Source organism: Geospiza fortis, unplaced genomic scaffold, assembly GCF_000277835.1.
Source record: "Geospiza fortis unplaced genomic scaffold, GeoFor_1.0 scaffold557, whole genome shotgun sequence".
Taxonomy (NCBI): domain Eukaryota; kingdom Metazoa; phylum Chordata; class Aves; order Passeriformes; family Thraupidae; genus Geospiza; species Geospiza fortis.
In genome coordinates this window covers 284069-307342 of record NW_005054526.1, presented here as the reverse complement: position 1 = coordinate 307342, position 23274 = coordinate 284069, and the positions used below count along the sequence as shown (strand labels likewise).

The 23274-nt window shown below is 38.2% G+C and overlaps 1 protein-coding gene across 2 annotated transcripts in view; it reads right to left on the bottom strand.

Annotated features, from left to right (window-relative positions):
- Positions 1-23274, bottom strand: part of MAST4 (microtubule associated serine/threonine kinase family member 4) — a 213752-nt gene that overhangs the window by 37949 nt on the left and 152529 nt on the right. Inside the window, exons 6-13 of one of the 2 annotated variants that reach the window (XM_031063748.1) lie at positions 22409-22478; positions 19343-19363; positions 18547-18625; positions 12337-12494; positions 11001-11076; positions 9254-9463; positions 6246-6347; positions 1523-1655 (exon numbers count right to left, since the gene is read on the bottom strand). In XM_031063748.1, coding sequence (XP_030919608.1) covers positions 1523-1655; positions 6246-6347; positions 9254-9463; positions 11001-11076; positions 12337-12494; positions 18547-18625; positions 19343-19363; positions 22409-22478 — 849 coding nt within the window. The remainder of the gene's footprint in view (positions 1-1522; positions 1656-6245; positions 6348-9253; positions 9464-11000; positions 11077-12336; positions 12495-18546; positions 18626-19342; positions 19364-22408; positions 22479-23274) is intronic. The other variant, XM_031063747.1, reaches the window with a different exon arrangement.

The following is a 23274-nucleotide window of genomic DNA, read 5'->3' as shown; positions in this document are numbered from 1 at the left end:
TGTCACTGGTCACCAGATCAGTGTCTGCCCTTCTGCTTTCCCTCGTGAAGAACCTGTGACTGCAATGGTGTCTCCCCTCAGTCTCCTCCAGGCTGAACAGACCAAGTGACCTCAGCCATTCCTCATCCTGATTCCCCTCAGGCCCTTCACCCCTCCATGCCCTCACTCACTGGACACTCTCCAGTACTGTCCTTCTTACACTGGAGCACCCAGAAGTGCCCCCAGCACTCGAGGTGAGGCTGTCCCAGTGCAGAGCAGAGCAGGACAATCCCCTCCCTTGCCTGGCTGGTGATGCTGTCCCTGATGCCCCACAGGACACACTTGGCCCTCCTGGCTGCCAGGGCACTGCTGGCTCATGTTCAGCTTGCCATCACCTTGCCCGGGGCTCCTTTCCATGGCACTGCTCTCCAGCCTCTCATTCCCCAGTCTGTCTGTACATCCAGGGTTGCTCCATCCCAGGTGCAGAATCTGGGATTTCTCCTGTTGAATTTCATATGGCTGATGATTTACCAGCCCTCTAATTTTCAAGGTCTCTCTGCAGAGCCTCCCTGCCCTCGAGAGAGTCAGCAGCTCCTCTCAGTCTTTTATCATCTGCAAACTGCCTTTGTATCCCTCCCAGTCCTGCACCCAAGCATTTCTGAAGATGCTGAAGAGCACAGAGCCTAAGGTGGAGCCCCGTGTGTCACCCCATTCACTGTAACCTTTTGAGCCTGACCCATGAACCAGCTGCTCTCCCATCATGTGATGTATTTACCCATCTGTGTGCTGAACATTTTGTCCAGCAGGACACTGTGAGACAGTACTGAAAGCTTTACTGAAATCCAAGAAGATGACACTAACTGGGGTCCCGTAACCAGCTAGGTGTGTTACCATGTCACCTTCCACTAGACCACACTGCTCAGAGCCCCATTCCCTCCAGTCTTAAACACTTCCAAGGATGGGGCACCACCACTTCTTGGGCACGTTCCAGTGTCTCACCACTTTCACAGTAAAGAAAAATTCTGCAGTGACAATCCCTCCACTGGAACCTAAGTTCTCCCAACAAAAGCCCCCAACATGCACTCAAATCACACAGAAAATTAATGGGATAGTCTTCTCAGAGACTCCAAGATGAAGGAACCTGGGAGCACTGAAAGGCAAACGACAGCTCAACCACGGGTCCTTTATAACTGTGCTTAGATGACAGTCACCATCAAATTATCCCAGTAAATTCCAGCTATGAGGAAGTTGCATTGCAATGAGGAAGTTGCATTGTCAGGCTGGAAGAAGATTAGAGCTATCATTGATACAGTGTATTTGTGAATGATATTTGCAAAAAAAAAAAAAAAATCCTGTCCAGAAGAGATGGCCTTTTAAATGTGTTTGTTTGAGCTTGGGAGAGTATAGTTGATGTCAGAAAACACTTGCTCTGCTACCATCTTTAACTTGACCCCTTTTCAGGTACACACAGATTATCAGAATGATAGAACACGTTGAGAAGGAAAAACCTAGAAACTACAGCTGTACCAGGAGATTCACTTACCTTCCAGAGGATCTTTATTTAAGCCCAGCTGGCTAATAATGTATCGAGGGATGTCTGTTTTAATGCCTTGCCCCTCTTTAGCATGGCCTTCAGCTGCTTCCAAAAGATAGTAAAACTCTTCCGGATCAAATTCCTAGAGGAAAAATAATTGTCATAATTTTCTCTGTTGAAACTGGTTCCTTAGGGTCTAACATAAAAAGTTCCTTTGCTTCTTCTAACTCCACATACATGGCACGTTCCTACTAAAAACAGTACCTCTTTATTCTACTAATAGTAGTCTATTAATCTATTCTGATTCTTATACAGCGCAACACAATGTAAGCAATGGAACTGCATTTCACTATTTTAGAGCAATAATTTATATAAGTATTATATTGTTTGCCATCAAAACTTCTTGTAATACTGAGTGAAATTACCTATAAGCAGCAAAAATAAGAATTCAGAGAGAAGACTATGTCTCTGCATGTGTTTGCTTATAAAAATCCACTACAACCATGTAAATATATTGCACTACACTTTTTACTTCTGCAGTATTAATTTCAAGTATTTCTAATCAATATATATGCACTGTGTTTTATGGAAAATACAATTTAAAAAATCACTAACTTTAGAATGAAGATAAAATTGAAATCTGATTTTTAAAATCTGTGCTTCATTGATCCAATGGTTTCAAATTCAGAAATTAAACATTCTCCTGTGGGAACTAACTATATTACAACTATTACTTATACCAAAAAGGCAAGCCTCAACAAAGAACAAAAATGAACAAAAGGAATAGAAACTCAAAACCCTATGCCCAAGTCCCTTGGAAATGCATTTATTTACTACCTTTTATAGAGTATAAAGAGAGAAATACATTGAAAGGAGCAAAGAAGATTATTAAAACAATGTGAATGGGATTTTTTAACACAATTTCTCTCCCTAATGGCATGAATTCATATCAAAACATCTGTTCACAGCTACTGCCTTCTTCGAGGTGTTTGTGCCTATAGGTGCAATCCTTAACAGAGTAATAGCCATCAGTCATTAATGAAACAAAATGGATTTTTTTTTCCTCCAGTAGGTAAGCTCTGTCACAAATATCTGCAAAAGCCAGGCAGACTGCTGAGATAGCTAATTTCCTGACTGTTTTGCAACCAAACATAACTCCATGGAATTTTAGACTACCTGTTGAGTCACAAGGCTCCTGTCCTAAATCCTCAGGCTACTCACAACTTGTAAAGTCAACATCCCAACCCAGAAGGCAGCTTCAGAAATTTGGTACCATGCTTCATTTTGCAAGCATCAAAACTGCTGCAGCTAAAATGAGGAGCTGCAGCATGTCTGAAATAAAGTATCTTTAGAATTTCCAATGTTATGGAAACAATCTTAGTTTTACATGTGTCTTGAAACAATCTTCATCATGTACAACCTACTGGAAAGGACTTAACCACGAACCCATGAACTGTCCAAGCCGCCTCACTTTATTAGCCCAAAGTCACAGGATGCTGCAAACCTGCACAAAAACCTGAACCAATAACTAAACAGTACATGCTATTTAAGTCCTAACTCTCCTCATCTTACATGTCATTGCCAGCTGTATCTCTTAAATGTTATTCTTTGGCACTAAAGCAGCCAACAGCATGATGTTGTGTGCCAAGATTTCTATTTACTTTTGTCACAAAAACATTACCATCTCCTCACCTGCCGCAGTGACAGATAAACAGTTTCTCTTCCACTTACTAGCAAGACAAGGCAATTTCAAAACAGATAATTTTAATCATATGAATGTGTGTGTTTGTGTGTACAACTATCTAAAGACACACATATACATACATAGGTCCAAATAATGAGAAGCAATGAATTTATTTTCTGATCTTCACTTCCAACTCTGCATTTCATTTTCCATATACAAATGGAGAAAAAATATTTAAATAATTGGCAGTAGCTCTTACCACATATGAAAGTGTAAAACCTTTATTCACATGATTATCAAGTAAACTGAAATAGGATTTCACATGCTATGAACACCTGAGACAAGACCACCATCAGAAAACTTTACCAGCTTTACTGTATGGTATCTGAAATGTCTGATGACCACAAAGCTGGAATTTTTTCTTACAATTTTATGAACTTTCTTACAGAGGCTGAAGTTTTCCATACCTAGTATCTACTTCAGACAGATATTCTAAAACACCACACAGTAATATTCAGAAGTTTCCAGAGAGATGCTACAGAAAAAAATCTCTGTAAGTTTACAATTATGTTTATGATCTAAGCTTAACATCTTCTTGCTTGACTGTACATTGACATTTGTTCAAGCTGCCTGTATCCGTAGAAATATACAATGCAGGATTGTCACAACCCAGTTTAAGCCTCCTGAATATCCTGTTTTAAGTGAGAACACTAGAAGCAAGCTGTGCTGGCTTTCCCTGCCACAGCTGCTCTGAAACTCAATTATGAGACACAGTCACACCTGGACTTTGCACCACTGTTCTTCCACTCACTTCAGCACACCCAGCAAAAGGAGGGGTGCAAGATGCACATCACTCTACTTGAAGGATAAGGCAGAGCAAGTAGCCTAGGATAAAATCCCAGCGTCAGAAAGTGAGAGCTAAGTGAACAGAGGTTTGGACTAGATCCCATTAAAACTTAGCACTTAGGGAGAATAACTAATAGGCAAATAGACCACCAAGAGAGAACTTTAACTGGAACCACAGAATCATCATAGTTCAAAGAAACCTTTAAGATAATTCAGCCCAATCATCCACCCAGCACCACCACTGTAACTTCTAAACCACTGAACCATCACCCAGTGTGAGATCCAAATACCTCTTGAACACCTCCAGGTAACTCCACCACCTCCTACACAACCTATTCCAATGCCTGACCACTCTAACAGTGGAAAGAAAATTTCAAATATGTAATCTGAATCTCACCTCTCTCAATTTAAGATTACTTCCTGTAGTTCTACATGCACCATATGAGAGACCAGCTCCCACCTGGCACCTTCCTTTCAGGGAGCTGCAAGAGTGATAAGGTGCCCCATGAGCCTGCTTTTTTTGAGACTAAACAAATCCAGCTCCCTCAGCTGTTCCTAGATATATTTCCTAACCTCTTCATGAGTCTTGCCGCCCTTCATTGGATGCACTCCAGCACCTCAATTAGAAAGCTAATAGAGAATGATGATGCTGGGAGCAAGGGCTGATGGAAGAAAGCTAGCAAGCCTGTAATGGAAGGTGTAAAGTATTATTAAGAAGTCCTGACTGCCTACAAGACGTATTTAAGAGCATTTCTGGATGTGTGATAACAGACAAGAATGCAAACCAGAAAGGAAAAAACCAAGGATATGAGAAACTGCATGATGTGAAGAAATATATAAACCCTGTAAACAGAGCAGGGAACAACACACAAGACATGGAATGAACTTCTCAGGGAGAGAAGTAAAACAAGTTCGGATTCAACAGCAGAAGCAGGACATGCTAAGATGTCCTTCTCTCTAAAGTCTTTCTTTTTATTTGTTTTGGTAATTTTTTTAAACATCTCTCATCTCTTTCATGCTGATTCAGAGCACATATTTTTACTTTCTTTCTGAACTGTAAATCACAAACAAAAAAGCAACTGGGAACACTGAGACTTGGTGTTTCCAAAACAAAATAGAGGCAGCTCTCAAAATGCCCATGGCTGAACGAGCCAGGGTGTGGATTAACTGTGCCACAGATGAAGGGACTCAGCACAAAGCCAAAATCACGTTGGAAATACTTACTAGCTAGCTTACTAGCTCAGATTCAGTGTGACGCAAATGCAGTTATGACAATTTCAGGCATAACTTTAGTCTAGCAGCCGGCTGGCTTCCACATAAGGCCTGCCAGCCTCAAATAGCTGTATGCAGCATCAACACTGATCTTATACTGGCAAGCAGAGTGGCTCAAAATCAGCTCAGGCTGCCTGCCAGGCCTTTTGGACTCAGGCTGCCTCTGGCATGGTATTTGGGTGTCTACACCATCCTCCTGTGTACACTGTGTTCTGCAAGTGTTTATTAGTTCAACTGAACAACTGAAGCACACTGGCTCCGTGTGTGCAACTTCCCGCACCTGAGCCATCCCAGCTCCCACAGTATGGGCAAGAAAAGCAGAAACACGCCCACACAGCGCACACTGTCTAGCCCAGTGTGGCAACTTCACTGCTATGCTTGTGCATGAATAAATCAACTCTTCTGCTCCTTCTGGTCCCCACTAAAACACCAACTGCCTGTGTATCCAGACAGCCTAATCCCTCTGCTGCTCTTATCGCCAGATCAGGTACTGCAGAACTGACCTCAAGCTGTTTATAGTTCTGGCAGCTGTTGAGTGCAACAAAATTTATGAAACTATTAAGAAATGAGAAAACCACTAAGCAATTACAATTCTGGAGCAGTCTTCCCAAGAAATGGAGAAGTCTAACAAAACAACAGAAAAAGCCAACTGGTTTTAAACAGCAGCTTCCTCAGTTGATGAAAGGGATTCTATACCATAGTATCTGCAATAGCAGGGAATCAAACAAAACTGCAGGAGGGTCCTGCCAGTATACTATATCCAATAATAGAAGTGGAAAGGATCCCACTAGCAATGAAGCCCTACCACACTCTTTGACATGCTCCAAAAATCAATTGTAAAGAGCCTTGAATAGTAAATCAGTGAACTGCCTGCACTACTAAGTGAAAAACACTAACTACTAAGTGAAAACATAGTAAGCATGACCTTACCAGGCATTCCAGTAAGCGAGCAGGACGAGCAATAACTATCAGGATTTTGCGAACAAGTTGTTTAATAAATGCCATTTCTCCACTCTCTGATCGCTCTTGAGCCTAGAAGATAAAAATAAAGTCATATTGAACCAAATCACATTCAATGCACTGCTTAGGAAAGCTGTGATATTGAGGACATCTGCAGGGTTTGAAGCATGTACTTGATAAGAACTGCGCATCAATTTCAAGATGCCACCAGAGATAACAATGATCCGAGTAACACTGTAACTTCTGTTTAAATAATCCCAGCTTTAAAACTCTAACACTGTAACTACAAAAGTGCCGCCATCTTTTTTTTCCTTGTTTCTTAAGCTTACAAAGTATTATTTACACCAGTTTTGCAAATGGATACAATGTATCGATACAGATCAACGCTGATCTATAGGTGCAGGTTGCGCCTCAATTTGTTAACGTTAGGCTGAAATGAAAACTAACATAAATATAGTAATAGATATAAGCAACATCCATCCGAAACTCATACTGTCTTTTGGTCAGTCATAGGAAAATGACAATTTATATGCATATATACATAAAAAACCCCTTTACTTGTAGAGAGGTTTCATCTAATGGTACATGTAGAAAGGATGACAATGAAAATACAAAAGAGAGGGGGAATTGCTATAGAAGAATATATACAGAAAATATACTTCTAGAAGATTTAACAACATCTGCACAATGGTCTGAGCTGCATTTCAAGTTTGTTTTAATGTTCCCCTCTAAGAACAAATTACATTATTAAGGGATGCTAGTGAATGCAAAGCAACTGTAAAATTCTCTTTCTGATTAGAATGTACTAATAGCCCTTGCCTCAAATATCAAAGCACTTCCTTGCTCTGAACAGCAGAACTCAGACATAAGTTTCTCAGCATCTCTTGCTTATTCAAAACCACAAAAATAAACAAACACTTAAAAATTATTACTACAGACCAATAACTTTTCCTATAACACATTACATTAAAAAAAAAAACTGTATGAAAATAGGAAACTATGCATATTGCTCTTAATGCACATATCACAATTTAAAAAATCACCAATAAATGAGAGGAATTAATTTATGTAGTTTAAAAAAGGAACGCTATACAAATATAATCTATCCATCTGCAAAAGGTCTCAGAAGTACCTTAACTGGACAGAAGCATAATTCTGAACATTATCAACTTAGCCCAAATAAAACACTTTTGTAAACAAAACATCACCTATAATAACCACCAACAAAATTTAAAGCATCTTTGTAGAGTTTTATGAACACTGAGGTGCCTAGGTGAACAAAAGATTCAATACATATTACATTAAAGGAGGATGAAGTAGGAAAGCATTCAGGTCCACTCGACCTTAAAATTCTAAAAGTTTTGGGTGAACCAAGCTGCTTTGACCTCACGGGAGTCTTCCCCTAGTGAAAGTAACTGCACAGTGCTAAGCAGCAGCAAGAAATGCAGCTTTCCACTGAAGACTGCAGCTGGGAATTAACAACAAATGAATCACATGAAACCAAAGCACAACTAAATGCCCATAACAAAGCTGTGCAAAGAAAATGTTTTCAAACTGTCATATCATGCTATTAACAAGAAGCAAGGAGTGGACTCAAAAGTTAAGTCTGAATTTTTAAGGTATGTCATTGCAGAACAGGAATCTTTTTCATAATAAAGAATTAACATCATAGAATATGACAAAATGAGTGGCTTGGTGATTTTTTTCCTTTATATGCAGGTTGAAGAATAATATGGTGGCATGTTTTTTTAGCAGGTTTTGGGAGAGGTGTTAGTGAACACATATTCTAAACTCTACTTAATGTGTAGCCATTTTAAGGTATATATTTTTAACAGTGGTTCAGCAAATCCTGGCTTAGACATGTTTTCAGGTATTCTCACTGCACTTTGGCACGGCAGAACTATGACCATTCCATAAGAAGGTTACTGGTTCAAAACTTCCTCTTGACTAGTAAGCAAACTTCAAGTATTTTCAATGTTTAAAAAATAGGCTTTCAACAATCCAGAATAAATTTATTTACATCTTACATTTTGTTTTGTTGTATGAAGAGAAAAAGTTCAAAAAACAGTAATTTCAGAAATCCTATTTACTAAATAGAAATTAACAAAAAAGCAGCATAGGAAAAACAAAAAACCAAGAAAACAACAACAAATCCAAACAAACAAACAACAACAAAAAATCAAAAAACCCCACGAAAACTCAACCAAAACTGCTTGTGTATTCAAAAGAAAGTAAAAGACCAATTAAGACAGGCACGGCATCTTAAGATATCAGCTGGAAAGAATTTCAAATTAATTTCAAATCTGCTGCTCTATCACATTAATTTTGACTCATAACATACTATCGAATCCCACACAAATAAATAAGTACATTACATGTTGCACTCATTCTTTTGAAAATGATACATTAATAAACTACAGAAACTTATGGAACAGCACGTTTGTCAAGTTTTGAGTTCTTCTTAATTAATTTAGCTGATTATTCTATTGAAGTTTCAACACATTTTGAAAAGACATTTTTGCTCTTAATAAACATTTCAGCTATGAGAGGAATGTTACAAATAATTAAAAAATAAATAATCTCTCACTAATGGAAAGCAAAAGGTTGCTGTCTGCTTTCTCAACACAGTAGGGCTCATAAAAGGAAAGCGTGTATGTTACCTCATTTTTTAAATTAAATGAAATAGCCAGCCCTGTCTGGGGCTTATGCACACACTTCCTAAGCAATCTACAACTTGCACTGCAGGACACAATCCTGTTGTTTCTGGAATCTTTACAACCCATCTATTCCAGACCAATATGCCAGGGTGCATTATAGTTTTTGTAGGAGTCATTATGTAGACTAAAGCATCTTATGAATACTACTTTGACAATTACTTGAGTAAACAGTCATAATTCAGACAATATTCAAAAAAACTCTAAGGCAAACAGATTTAAACAGTTTTCCAGGCAAACATACAGCAGTCTCACGGATCATACCTCCTGTAGCAATTTGTCTAATTTCTGCTGTAATTCAAGGAAGTATCGTGATGTGATGAGGCCCTGGTGAGATTTATCCAAACAATCTCGAGCCAGCTCCGTGATCTGATGGTGGGTAAAACTGAGCACTCCATCTGCCAGAGGAAGGGTGTTCTCTGGAGAATGATTTGTTATAATATCCTGAAGTCTCTCTTCCATCTGAGCTGTGGCCTATAGAAAAGTAGTTATTGAACACATTAAATCAGCTCTACATGAAACTAACAGCCTTAAAAGTTATTTCTGACTCTAGAACACTTCTCTACTGCCTAAGAATTTACCTAGCTGGAATGCATGAAATGACTGAAGCCAAAAGGCAAGTACACAAAGGCAAAGTGACAGATGACATTTCCCCTCATTACCAGTACAGAAAAGCAACAGCCTCGTTGCTCTACTACGCAGTTCCCCACTTTGTCTGCCCCTAGTGACTAACTATGCACTAATCTTGTGATCATCACTAACAGAACTAAAAAGCTTTTAAGTCAAAGCCAAAGTGGAAAAATACAAATACAAAAAAGAGAAGTCATAGGGGGTCTACTTTTCTCTGCTAAAAATGCGGATACTAGACAGCAGAATATAGTCACTACTTTCACAAAGGTTATTCCCCAAAAATATTTCACTGAACAGAGTTTGAATGAGGCTCATTTGACTAATTAGAAGCACCACAGGCTCACAGGTCCTGCCAAACATGTCTGCAGGTTCCCAGATGCATTTGTTTTACAGAACCAACTGTCTGGTTCTCACAGAACTGCAGATGCTTAAAAAAAACCCTTTGAAGATATCATTATTATTATTATTAAACAGTAATCCCACACACCTTAGGTTCATATCTCAAACAGTAAGATGAGTGAGTTCTGCACACTTCATACTGTTGCTCGATTACTCTGCAAAGCCTGACAAATCTTTCTTTATATTTATATAAAGAAATGCAAAGAAGTTTCTGCTTTTTTAACTCACATTTTAGGAACAATACCTTGTTTATTTTCCAGAGGTAACTAAAATCCTAGGAGCAACTGAGAGTATAGTGCCTCAAGCTGTGCACACACACCTGCACCTAGGAACTCATCTGTGTCTCAAGATCTCTGGACAGGAAAGCAAAACATCCTGCTATCTCATAGTCAAACCCCCACATCTGTGTACTGATCTCATTAAGTGCATTAGATCAGTATATAATATACAGTATATATATATAATATCTAGTATGTGTGCGTGTATATATATATATATGTATATATTTTATATATATATAGTATATAATTTTTATCAGTGCATATAATGCATGTAAAGCATATAGCAAGTGTTTGGGAAAATGAAGAAATGGACTAACCAAAGGAATCTGCTGGTATATCACCAGAGCAGATGCTTCTCAAGACTTCGCACTGAAAACTGGTTTCAATTTACTAATGCAGTATTCATCTGCCCCCAGTACACTACCTATTGAAATCCAACATATAATCAGATTCCAATCAGCAGAATATTTTACCAGCATGATTAATTTCAAAACCAGTTTGGCAGCGTTGCCAAATGAATGTCCAGTTCTCAGCCAGAGTTTTCCTTATCATGATTTTATTGTTGCAGTAAGAGATCAGTGATGCTTTATGGAAGCCATTACAGGGCTGGATCATCACTTCCCATAACAAAAGCACCACTTACTTAAAACCTATGTTGCCTACCAATTGAGATACTGGGTATCTTAAATGTAATTCATTACCTTTGGGAACCTTTCTTTGTAGACATGGTTCATCATAATTATTTCATTGTCACAGCAAGCAGGAGAACGTCCAGGGCTGCAAGCAAAGCAAATTATCCCATTACACTTGTCCCAGCATGAACTACAGTTAGTTCTTATATTTTTGTATGATTTATTTGCAACAAAAATTCAGCACAGACTTCACTGGAAAGGTAGTCTGCAATCAATAGTACACTTAAGCTCCTTTCTGCTACTTCTGTTCAAGTCCTCATGATCATTTAATGCACTTGACATCTAACTGCCAACCATGTTATTCTCCTAGTTTGTACCTGTATTTCAAGGCAGATGAAGCCTTGTGAACATTATCTTTTCTTCAGAAGGGCAACAGAGATCTTTTTAACTGGTCTTATACCTGTACCTTTGAAGATTAGATACAATCAAAATAGCAAGACCTGACCAAGAACTCTGGTAGCTGCAAGTGAAAAAGTACAAAATGAGTTTGTTTCAGTTTTGTTTGTTTTTCTAAATGGATAATTTGAAAAAATATATCAAAACAACCTATTTTCAATCTGACCAGCAGATAAAGGCATTAACTTTCTACAAATAATGTCATATATGTGCACATGTTGAACAAAGATGGAGCACTGTGCCTGTAAAAAAAAGCACAAGACCTTGAGGAAAAGAATTAATAAAAAATACCCACAGACCTCATAAACCTACAAAATTACTTTTTGCTATTGTGAGTCTCACTGTCCACTAGAAAGCCCTTTAAAAAAATCTCAATACAGATTTCCTGGTGTTGGTGATTCTGGCCCATTCAATCTGTCTAAAAGGTCTGGTCTAGCGGAAATGTCCCTGCTCAGAGCAGGGGGGTTGAAATGAGATGATCTTTAAGGTCCCTTCCAACTTAAACCATTCTGTGAATATAAATCTGGCTTTTGGTATTCTTAAAGATGAAAACTGAACACTAAACTTTGTCAGGGATATCACAATGGCGAGTCCTTGAACTGATACAGGCAGCCTGTTACAGACATTCACAGGCTACTACTGGGAACAGAGCAGGTACTTGGATTCAGAACGGGAATACTACAATCACATCATTAATGACTGGGTCATCAAGACAGTCTCTGTGGGTTAGTTGCCTTCACATTAAGACCTATCTTAATGACATTTACCACTGAAGTAAGTCATGACCAAAACCAGAACAAGTATTTAAGACTACTCTTCATTCAGCCTCAGTTACATATGTATTTCAGCTATTTCAAAACCAGTACACATCCCCAGTGTAAAACACCATAATGCTACCCACAATATGTGAATTTAGATCCATCCCCTGTTTTCTGATACACAAACTCACCTGAGACTTCGGGACCGAGGGCGCATTGCAGTCGTCCTGCACCTGTTATCACTGGCAATGCTCTCAGTGGTACAGAAATGTTTAGACAAAAAATGTAGTTCATCAGGTGTTGGTTGGTATGGTAACTGGTGTAGCTTCTCTTGGGATGAGCATGATGACTAAGAGAGCACAAGAAAACACAAGCTTCCATCAGAGTGAAAAAACATCATTTTCAAGACCATATTCGGTGCTCACGAATAATGAATAATGTAATTTAAGTTAAAAAATTATACTTACTGTTGCTCCTGACTACCAATTTAAAGAAGAAAAGAAATAATTATTCTCAAACTCATGAACTAAATATAGAGTAAATATTAAAAAAAAGAACCACTTCAGAAGACACAATGCATTTCAAAAATTTAAATTTCCTAAGGCAAAGGTGATCTCTAATGTCAATGATATGTAAGAATAGCTAAAATGGAGTCTGCTGAAAATTAATTATTGGAATAGGACGGCCTAAGTATGGTAATCATAAAGTACAATTTATTGTCACAATGCCAATTGTAAATCTTCATAATAAAGGTACTTCATTATCTATATTTAAGACATTATTAACGGTCTTAAAAATAAAATCAAATTCTATCAAAAATTTTGCTGAAAAAATTAATACGTTAATATCTTCTAAAAAACTGTACTCTGAAAACAGAATGAGAGAACTCATTACATTTATCAAGATCGGTTACAAAAAGCGAACAAAATTATAATAAAACGATCCATTTAGTATCAAACTGGAAGATACGGACAGGTATGAAAATGGCAGTGCTACCACCATAACCAGCCTTGCAACATCTCACGTACAGAGCTACATTACATAAGCAGTCCAAATGACCAAACTATGTATTTTAAGGGTTTTTATACAGCTCTACCTGAGCCACGTTAGATGCCTGGAGGTAGAACTTTGAACTTTTCCATGAACCTGGATCTAGTACTCTTTTTAAAGAACACATACATAGTTAAAATCACTAACAACCAGTCTTGCTAATGTGGACTGACAAACACAGAGGAATGTTCTACTGTTTCTAGTACCAAAATCAGTTTCCAAGTCAGCTGATTCATAAATATTCTTGTATGACTGCACAAAGCTGCTTAGTACCATGCAGACATTCCCTATATTTTACCTGTAGAAGGGAAGAAGTTGAAAAACTTCGATATCTTTCTTCAGACTGTAGCTGTATTTCTCAACACAATGAATTTCTTCTGTGTATCAATTTACATGTGCCCATTACTGCTTATCTGACTTCTCATATTGAACACCAAGGCCCCCACCTGGGTGCTCTTTTAATGGAGGCAGTAAAGAGTTTCTTTGTTACATCATTTCTAGTGAAGGAAATCAATAAAGTTTTGTACTGCACAAATATTACCCCTGCATTGCTAAAGTCAGCAGATAATAACCAGGCTAGTAAGCACAGAAGCTAAGAGGTCTTTTTAATCTCCTGGCAACTTGTGTGGTAAAGGCTAATATCCTAGATCAGAAGCAAAAGAAAAGTTTTCTTATCACACTAGATCTCACGAAATCTCGTCTCCTAAAAGCAAAAAAGAATAAAACCCACTGGCAGAAAAGGCTAAGAAGGACTGGTCTACATGGGAATGCCACACCACATCAGAACAAGCTGAAGTTTGCAAGACTGTGTTACCTTGCTTTGCTGCGCGCTCAGAAGCATGCACACCGAGAATTTACCACAGCTCACTGGATAGGTAGTAACTTGTTGAGTTACAATAACTCATGCATGAAATTCTGCCTTAGCACATTACCATGCATAATTCAGCATACAGCACAGGAAAGGTAAATTCTTTCTTATCTCACACTATAGCAGTTAGTTGCAGTTAACCTGTTAACCAACAGCCATGCTCTGTAAAATAAATGATACTGTAGCACAGGAGAATTTCCCAATACAGAGCATCACAGGTGGCTATTCTCTCTATCTCTTCGGTTTCAGGGGATTATGGGAAGATCAGTGTGAAAATAACTCATATCACACTTCTCCTCATGTAAGGTGCCACAGAGTTTAGATCCAACATGACTAAAGAGAGGATCTTCCTAATGCTAACCACTCTCAGCTGTATCAGGACCATCACAGGCACAAAGTACATTTTTTTGGTGTTCTAAATTCTTATTTCAGTACAAATCCAAATTCTTACAGCAAAATTCTTAAACAAAATAGTTCTCCTGGCATTCTACAATTAATGCTCCAAAAATCACACAAGAGTTAAATTTTTTAATATGTTCAACTGTAGTGCATTATGGAAATGCAAATGTTCTTCTGAAACAGAAATACAGGTTTGAAAAATACGCAGCTTCTCTCTCAATTCATTCACTTTTATAAGGCGTACTCTCCTAAAAGACTCAATCACCTCAACTGCATTGTCTAACTGCCAAGATTTGATCCTACTGTGCTAGAATAAGATAAACCACCAGCTTCTTTCCAACTGAATAATCAAGCAGAAGGTATTTTAATTTTGATTTTGTTAACCAGTATTTGTGGTACTTGCACCACTTCTAAACCCACAACCTTCCATTAAATAGGTAATTCTATCCATCCTCACTTTCAATATTAAAAAACAAACAAACAAAAAAAAATAGGTAACAAACAGTGAGCTACACTCACCTCAGCATAACTGTGGTAACTACAGACACTTTGGCCCTACTTTGACTTGCAATTGCTTGTGAAGAACAAAGTTGTGATCTATTGCTATGTGTAAAAACTCTTTCTGCTTGCTGGTTGATACATGTCTAGATTAATGTGAATTTTATTTATTCATCACTGAATGTACATTTACAGTGTTGTATGAACTGGTCTCTCATTTCCTCTAAAAAGCAATAATGTAGAGGAGAAGGCTGAACTGTGCTAGCTCTTTCAGATTCTGAAAAAGTACATAAAATCAATTAGATGGGTACACTTTTAGTTTTGGTTTTGTGATTCACATGTATCATCCAGGAGCTAAAAGAAGAAAAGGAAAACATCTCCAAGAAGTGAAGAAATAGTCGCTAGTTTTAGAACCCAAAGGCTATCCAAAGTGCTTTTGCAGGGCTTATCAGCAATAGCAAATTCTCGGGCAAAACAGAACAAGAAACTAACCATGAGATACTGCACAAGTCAAGACAATAAAGGTTAATGTGTTTGTCTCAAACACCAGTAGCAGGGTGGCTGTGGCGCCAAGGACTTTGGGAAACAACAGCCAAGGACTGCTGGCAATAACATGCTGTGAGAAAGAACAAGATGTGACTGGACGAGGGGCCACACAGAGGTACGACAGCACTCCTCTGGGACACAGGTCTTTGATCTACCTCCTGGAGACAAGCACAGCTCAGTACAGCACAGACAGAGAAATGAGGTGGAGAAGCAAGCATAGCGGGGAATCAAGACTGCCAAAGATCCCTGAAACCCTCTGACCCATTTCCACAAGGACCCGAAAGACTAGACTGTGAGTGATCACTAATTTGCACTGGAAGTGAGAAACCCACCTTCAGGGTGGCAACAGCTTCTCTACAAAAGGGTACCACCTCCGCCCCACCAAGCCTCAGGCATCCCCAGGATCCTGAGATATCCCAGCAGCTGGACTAATGCTGGAGCCAGGACTGGTGACCTCTTCCTCCCCACTCACCCCCTCCCTTTTCTTCTTTTTTTCTTTCCTTCCCACCCCACCTCTTTATGCAAAACACACTGACATGTGCTTATATAGCAGGTCAGAGACTAATACACCAATTTCTATTGCCAAGTGTGTAATTTAGAAATATAACTTAGTGAGTTTTTGTGGATCATTTGAATTCTGTAATTTCTTTTGACCACAAGTATTTACCAATCTCGGGTGATCCCTTACTCTTAAGGGTGGGACACCATTGATATTTATGGCATGAATTCTCTACTGCTGCTTTCTTCAACAAAATTAAAATGTATTTATTGGAAACACAGGTTTATTTCCACAAGTAAGAAACTGTTTACTCAATGGTAGGAAAGACATATAGGTATGTTATTATTTATATATTCTAGTCAGAAATAATCATGGGGTAGGTCAACAATGATGTATCGCAGAAGTTAAGACATCTAAGTCCATAAATGCATGGACAGCAGATGCAAATACCACATAAAACTGCTCCACATTCCAGGATGCCTACAGCAGCTACAGAACTTAAGTGGGGAAGAAAGTATATCGATTAGAATTACCATTTTAAAACTGAAGATATCAAAGAAATTAGTAAGGACAGAAAATTAAAACTGTATTTTGATCTGGTTTTGACACAGCTTTTAATCTCCTTTCTAGCACAAGTCTGTTTCTTCCAACAGTGACAGTGTTTCTATGGCAACTCCTTTATTTGATATAAACTCCTTGATGTCAATATATTTTAGGTGAAGAGCACAGTATATCTGATCTAATTCCAATAAGAGGTATACAAACATGCCCTAATTGAAACTGCTTACAGAATTAATGTGAAACCAAGGAATTTACTTGGCAAAAGTAAAAGTAAAACATCTACACAGAAAAGAAAGCAGAGGTCAAAATTAGGGCTTTAGAGAACAAGTTCTTAATATATATGAAATTACTCAACATGGTTTAAGACAGATACAATCGTCCTTCCAGAAATCTTTGTGGGCAAAAATAAAGTAAGAGTTGATCATAACACAAAATAATCATATTTCACCATCGTACAGAACGTGGAACTCTACTGTTTCACAAGAGAAACTGAACAAACCCACTGGAAGTAGGAAGAGAAAGCCTACTTTAACTGTCAAAGAAACAGCTTAAAAAATCAATTACCCATTCAGTAACACATGCTACTCATAAAAGGTAAAACACCTTTTATAGTCATATAAGGCATAACACATTGAAGAGCCATAGTTGGATCTACACAGACAATCACTTCCACTGCAGGATGTGTTCTAACTGTCAAAATGTCAACTATTTGGTATTTCCAAAGCAGGCTTTCTCTACAGCTCTACCTCCACAGCCTCTAGGTGTAACTACCACAACCAAGAGCTCCACTCCAGGTTGTAACATGAGACAGTCATTCCTTTCCAGTACAGAGATGTGCAGATGCACAAAGTAGAGGCTGGTATTTCTGCTACGGCTAGCTCCTGAGCTCTGGAGCAGGATCCAAGGCACTGTTGTGGCGTATGAGATGCACAGGTATGGCAGGGGGCTGACACAAGACTGGCAGAAGCGAGCCTGAGGGGAGCCAAGCCAAGCCCAGCTGAATACTGACAACCACAGCTGAGCCCAGCGGTCTGGCAGCAGACAGCAAGACACGGACAACCCAGCTTTTTTGGGGATTTATCCCTCATTGTTTCTTTTTCCTGCCTCAGGGATGGGGAACACAAGCCACAAAGAGCAAATGCCATCTTGTCGCTGTCTCAGCAGCTACACAGAACTGAGCTGAGGTGCTGAACACCTTTTGTGGGTAACGCACCTTCTCTTTTGTAAATTTTGTTATCAATATTGTTGCCATTATCATGCATTTCCTACTCCTTAGCTGTTGGTTTTCTGTTGCTACCTCAACCCATATTCTCTGCTGTTGTTATCTCAACCCATAGTCTCTGCCTTTATCCCCCTCTGACTGGAGCAGGGTGGGGAAAATGGGGGTGGCCTACTTAGAGTTTAATTCCCAGCTGTTTTTTCAAGCCACCACAATCGCACTGAAACAACTGGTCCAAAAGGTAAAAATTAGTAAGTTGAACTTATTCTATTATGTATCCCAAAGGATTCCTTTTATTCTGATTACAGCTATCTGAAAAGCTAGGTATCTAACCTATCATCATGCACTAACATCTCACAACTGCCAAAGGAAAAGAAAGGCTAATGTGTGATTCATCTCATCCTGAGACAGCAGTCTAACCCAGGACAGATGAATCATGTCATAGACAGCTTCTCTTTCTTCTTGTCATCAGGCAGCCTCAGTTAAGACTTGATACCTAACTATTATATGGTTAAAATAAGGCAGATCAAAAGGAAGCAACTGAACACTATTCACTACCAAAAAGTATCTCTAAGTGAAGTACACACTGCGTAAAATTTTTTTCTATTTCAGGGAAGTAAAGCAGTTTCGTATCACATGTTAGTTCTAAGTCTATCAAACACAACAAAACCTACATTGTCTTCTCCTAAGAGAAGTGTGCTACATTTGAGAAGCTAAAGCATGCAAACGACATCCATCAGCACAGCCAAACAGATACTTACAGAAACAGTCGAGCTGGGTGTATTTGTACCATAGCCAGAAGAAGGGAGAGAAGCCAAAGACCAGCGGCGACCATCAGTCCTGGAAGTTATGAAATGGAGGTTAGTCAAATGAACACTACAGTATCCTAATGCAGTAACATCTGCTGAAGCATTATTGGGAAAAACTGCATCCCAAAAACATGATAAAAATAGGGGCTTTAACAAAATATACTTTCACAGGGCACCACAGTAAACAAGCATCCACCAAGGATTAATTATTTTTATTATGGTTTTATTTATAGTTAAAAATCAATGAGATGGAACAACCACAAAGAGAATGAACGGGTCCAGAGAACTGGTATCTAATACAAACAGAAAAGGACAAGAAGCTCACAACCTTTAGGTTCATCCCATAAAAATTAATGAGAAGCAAATTTAAAAAGTTGTGAACAAATGCAGACCACTGTGCTCTGAGCCACAGAATAACCATCACATTCTGATTGATATAAAAGCGTAGTGCATTTTTCAGTGGCATCAGCAGAGGGTATCAGCAAACTAGCAGGCTAATGATTAGGTAAAACCAAACATAAATGTTAAATGTTACATACATGAAACAGGAAAAAAAAATCTTTAGGGAAAAAACAGGCTCACTCCAAATAAAAAAATAAAATAAATACATAGATTATAACCAAAACACGATTTATGTTCTTCATTGTCTGAGGTGACAAAGACAACATGGAACTTCAACATTCAAAGTGGCAAACAAAAAAAACAACTATGAGAGAAGTGTTTGGATTTTTGAGAAAGTAGAATTTACCTGTCATTTCGATGCCCATGACTGCAATACAATTGAATCAAGTGTGTTAAAAAAAAGGAGAAATAATAAATAAATAACAAAACAGGCCAAGTTTTTATTAACAAATGGTATGACAGTACGGAAAGGAGAACTGAAGATCTGTTTTACAAAGATCATCTCCCAAGGCTGATTGACACAAAAAGTGAAATTCTGAAGAACTGAAGATTAATTGAAGTGTATTTTCAAACAACTGAAGTCATGTCAAATCAGCAATCTTACACCTATTGATGCAGAGATTTAAGAGGTCCCTTCCTTCAAACTAATAGTCTAAAAAGCCCCTTGCTTCTTTCCAATATATCAACTTCTTCATCCACAAACTACAATCAAAACTCTGGGACTTTGTATACATAAAGCTTAAGAAAAAGAATTACAGTACATCATTAGTATTAAAATATGAAGAGCACGTGTGCTAGAGACTGCTAATTGTGTCAAATATTGAACTCTGGAAAAAACTTCCACCTCTGCCATAATCTTGCTCTTAATTCATTCTTTCACATTCTCTTCTTCACCAGATATGTAAGAGATACCTCCAGATGAAAGCACCATTCTACAAGTAGTTTTTTCTTCATTTGGCTTAGCTGCTCACAATTGAAAGAACTTAGGCAGTATTTAAACATGGGTGAGACCCATGTATTCTGCATCTGTGAGAAAGAAAGTATTTCTTAATTGAGTAACTCATATGAACAGGGTACTTGAATCACACAGAAAGGCTGTCAAGGATGTAGACAGGCTACCCCAGAAAGTTATCTGGGAGGCAAACATGGGCAAACAGGAGGCATTCATAAGGGATTATGGGGAAAAAGCCCCTACAGCATTTTTCCCTGGATTCTTTCTACACCACTTGCTTCTGTCCTGAAGTATGGCTTTACTCACTTTCCAGCAGCTCTAAAAAGGCCAGTCTGTCACCTACCCACAGGTTCACAGATGCTGGACTTGTACGTACAACAGCAGCACTGACTTCCAGAGGCATAGGCTATTCCTGGGCACTGATCACCCCACCAGACACGGGCAGAGGAAGGTGACTCTCCAGCTTGGTTCTGAGGCACTGGGAAGGCTATCTCCAGCTCTGCCCACCGGCTGGAAGCACAGCACAGGGGCATCCCTGATGCAGCTCCCTTTCCTGTGGCTGCTGCATGGCACGGCCAGTGCCTGATGAGAAGTGGCTACACTAAGGAAGCAGCTTCACAGAAGGTCTCAAATTTCCTTTGCCTCTCTCTCCCTTCCTCACACTGTCCCAGCTTTTTGGTATCCCCACTGACTCGGTGACAGTGGATAAAAAAGAAGTATCCATACCCCTACACCTTTGCCCCTGCTCCTTCAACCTGCTCTATCACCCTTGTCCTTCCCCTCCTTTGTATACCTATTAAATTTACAAAATATAACAGAAAAGGCATAAAGTCAGAAGCCTGCTCTCATTAATCACAGTGCATTTTACTATGAAAATTCATCCTACCAAACTTACATGAAAACAACCACAACAGACATACCAAATTGATAACAAAAAAAGTTGCAACAATACGGTTTTAAACTTCATTGCCATCAAACACTTTCAATATAAACACAGAACAAAATCAGCTTCCACAGAAAATTGCTCTGAATGTTTCTTGAATCCCACTGAAGTTGTGAGAGATTTTTAAATCAGAGAAATTTCCTTCAGTTAAAGAATCTATTTAAAGCGCATTACAGGGCTCAAGAGAGGTCAAAATCCAAATGAAACACTGGAAAACAAATCCTTTTTTTTCATGAATTCTGAATTCTAAGGTTTGCAAAAGTATAATATCTTAAACTTTCTGTTGATTATGGGTGGGGAAGAAAAGCTATTTCTTGGCTGCTGTATTTCTAAGCAATGTTCGATCTTTCACATCTGCTTTTTCCGTTATAAACTATTTCTGGATTTAATGAGTCTTTCTAAAAATATGCTCACAAACAAATGTAATCTCTAAAGAGATAGTATCTCTGACAAAAGGAAAACTATCAAGAGGAACTAGATTCAAAAGAAATATTCAACTTTCTTAAGATAATTTAAAAAGCAGCATCATAAGATACTAGAAAGATTGACAAGATCTACTGTCACAAATTAACTAGATTCAGATTAAAAAATTATGCAAGCTTTCACCCCTTCGCAGCTTAAAAAAAAAAAAAAGCTAAGCCATTTTCTTGCACTTACTTTTGAGAATTTTTGTGCGCTACTTTACTGATCTCCCAAAATAAAGTGACTAAAACTTTACAGGCAAGTTATAACTTAGTGCAAACCCATCAGTTAGATGCCTGACACTGCTAAAGCATTCCAATTTCATTTTTCATATACATATATTCCTGGCTAAACATATAAATTCTGCTTACCTTCAAAGACATAAGAGTTAATGAACATATTATTTGCAGTAGGGTGACAATGTGTTAAGTGATGGGGAACCACACTGGCACAAACAGGCAGTCTCCCATGACATGCTATCAACTTTGGTTATGGTTCATTTAATAATAATTTACTTCATAAATCACTTCAAATTCACTTTTAGATCTTCAAAAATTCTACTTCCATTAATTAATTCTCACAACACTCCTGTGACAATGCTTATTGTTTCACAGACATTGGTACAGATACTGAAACAGGTCAATGACAGGTATTCAAGGTATGGTAATGGTATTGCTGCTGTCAGTAAAATCAGGACCTGTATTACAGTGAACTTATAAGCAATGCACTTCTTACATCATTAAAAAAAATAGAGGAAGAAACCTTCAAGTAGTTTAAAATTTCCCCACATTTCAGTAGGTAAGACAAACGTCTGAATCAGATTTATTACAATTAAATCATTATTCTATTTTTTAAAATTAAAAAGATATGCTCGCATTGCATCACACATTCAGTAGTTTGTTTGTACTGAGGTTTAAAATGGCTTACAAAAATGAGCTAGTACTTATTTTTCTAAGTGACAGACCTGACAGATGTATTTGCAATCACCTTTTGTATCTGCATACAACATTTCCTCTATGCAAAATGTGTGTTAAATACTATGAACAATCTCTTACCTTCGTGCAAAAGAGAAGTGGGCTGAGGCACTGGGAGAGAAATTCCTAGGGCTATCTTGAGGACTGTTTCCTGTTGGAGATGATACACAAAAAAATTATTATTAGATGGTGGGGTGAAGAGAAGTCACTAAAAACATTCAGGCATATTAACGCTTGCATTTCCAGTGGGTTAGAAATCAATTTCAGAATTTTTTCTTTCACAGCCTCTCTGAAAATAAATTCTGAAACAGAATCTTACTTTAACTCATATTTAATTTACACTGAGTTTTAGTGACTGGATTTTGTAACTCATAGAGAACTGTTCATTAAGCCTTTTAATTTGAAAATTCTCAAAACAATTCAATAATTGTTTAAAGAAACCAGTACATTAGCTTGAAAGAATAGGTTTTTAATGGCACAAAAAATACTGTTTTTTTAAAATATCATACAAAAAAATAAAAGACAGAAAAATGATTATCAAACAAATTTAGCCCATATGTGAAGTCTCTACAGCATTTTCACAGGTTCCGTTGCAATTTTTTTTCATTGCTCATTTTTTCCTATCTCCAAAACAAACAAGCAGACAACACACTGAACTGAATTTTTTTTACCCTTACCTGCATTTTGTGAACAGGTTTCAACTTTGGGGTTTGTTACTTCTTTCTATTAGAACACCTGATCTCCTGTGGACCAGCATGAGCACAGACAGGCAGCAGCTGCTGAGAGCTGCTCCACCCCTCAGCCTTGTACAGTTAGAGGAGAAACCGTATTCCTTTCTTTAGAAGGAATAAAAATGACCCCTAAAATGACCCCCAAACCTAAAAAATAAACCCCTAAACACACACAAAAAACCCCAAACCCCAAACAAACCCTCCCCAACTTCACCC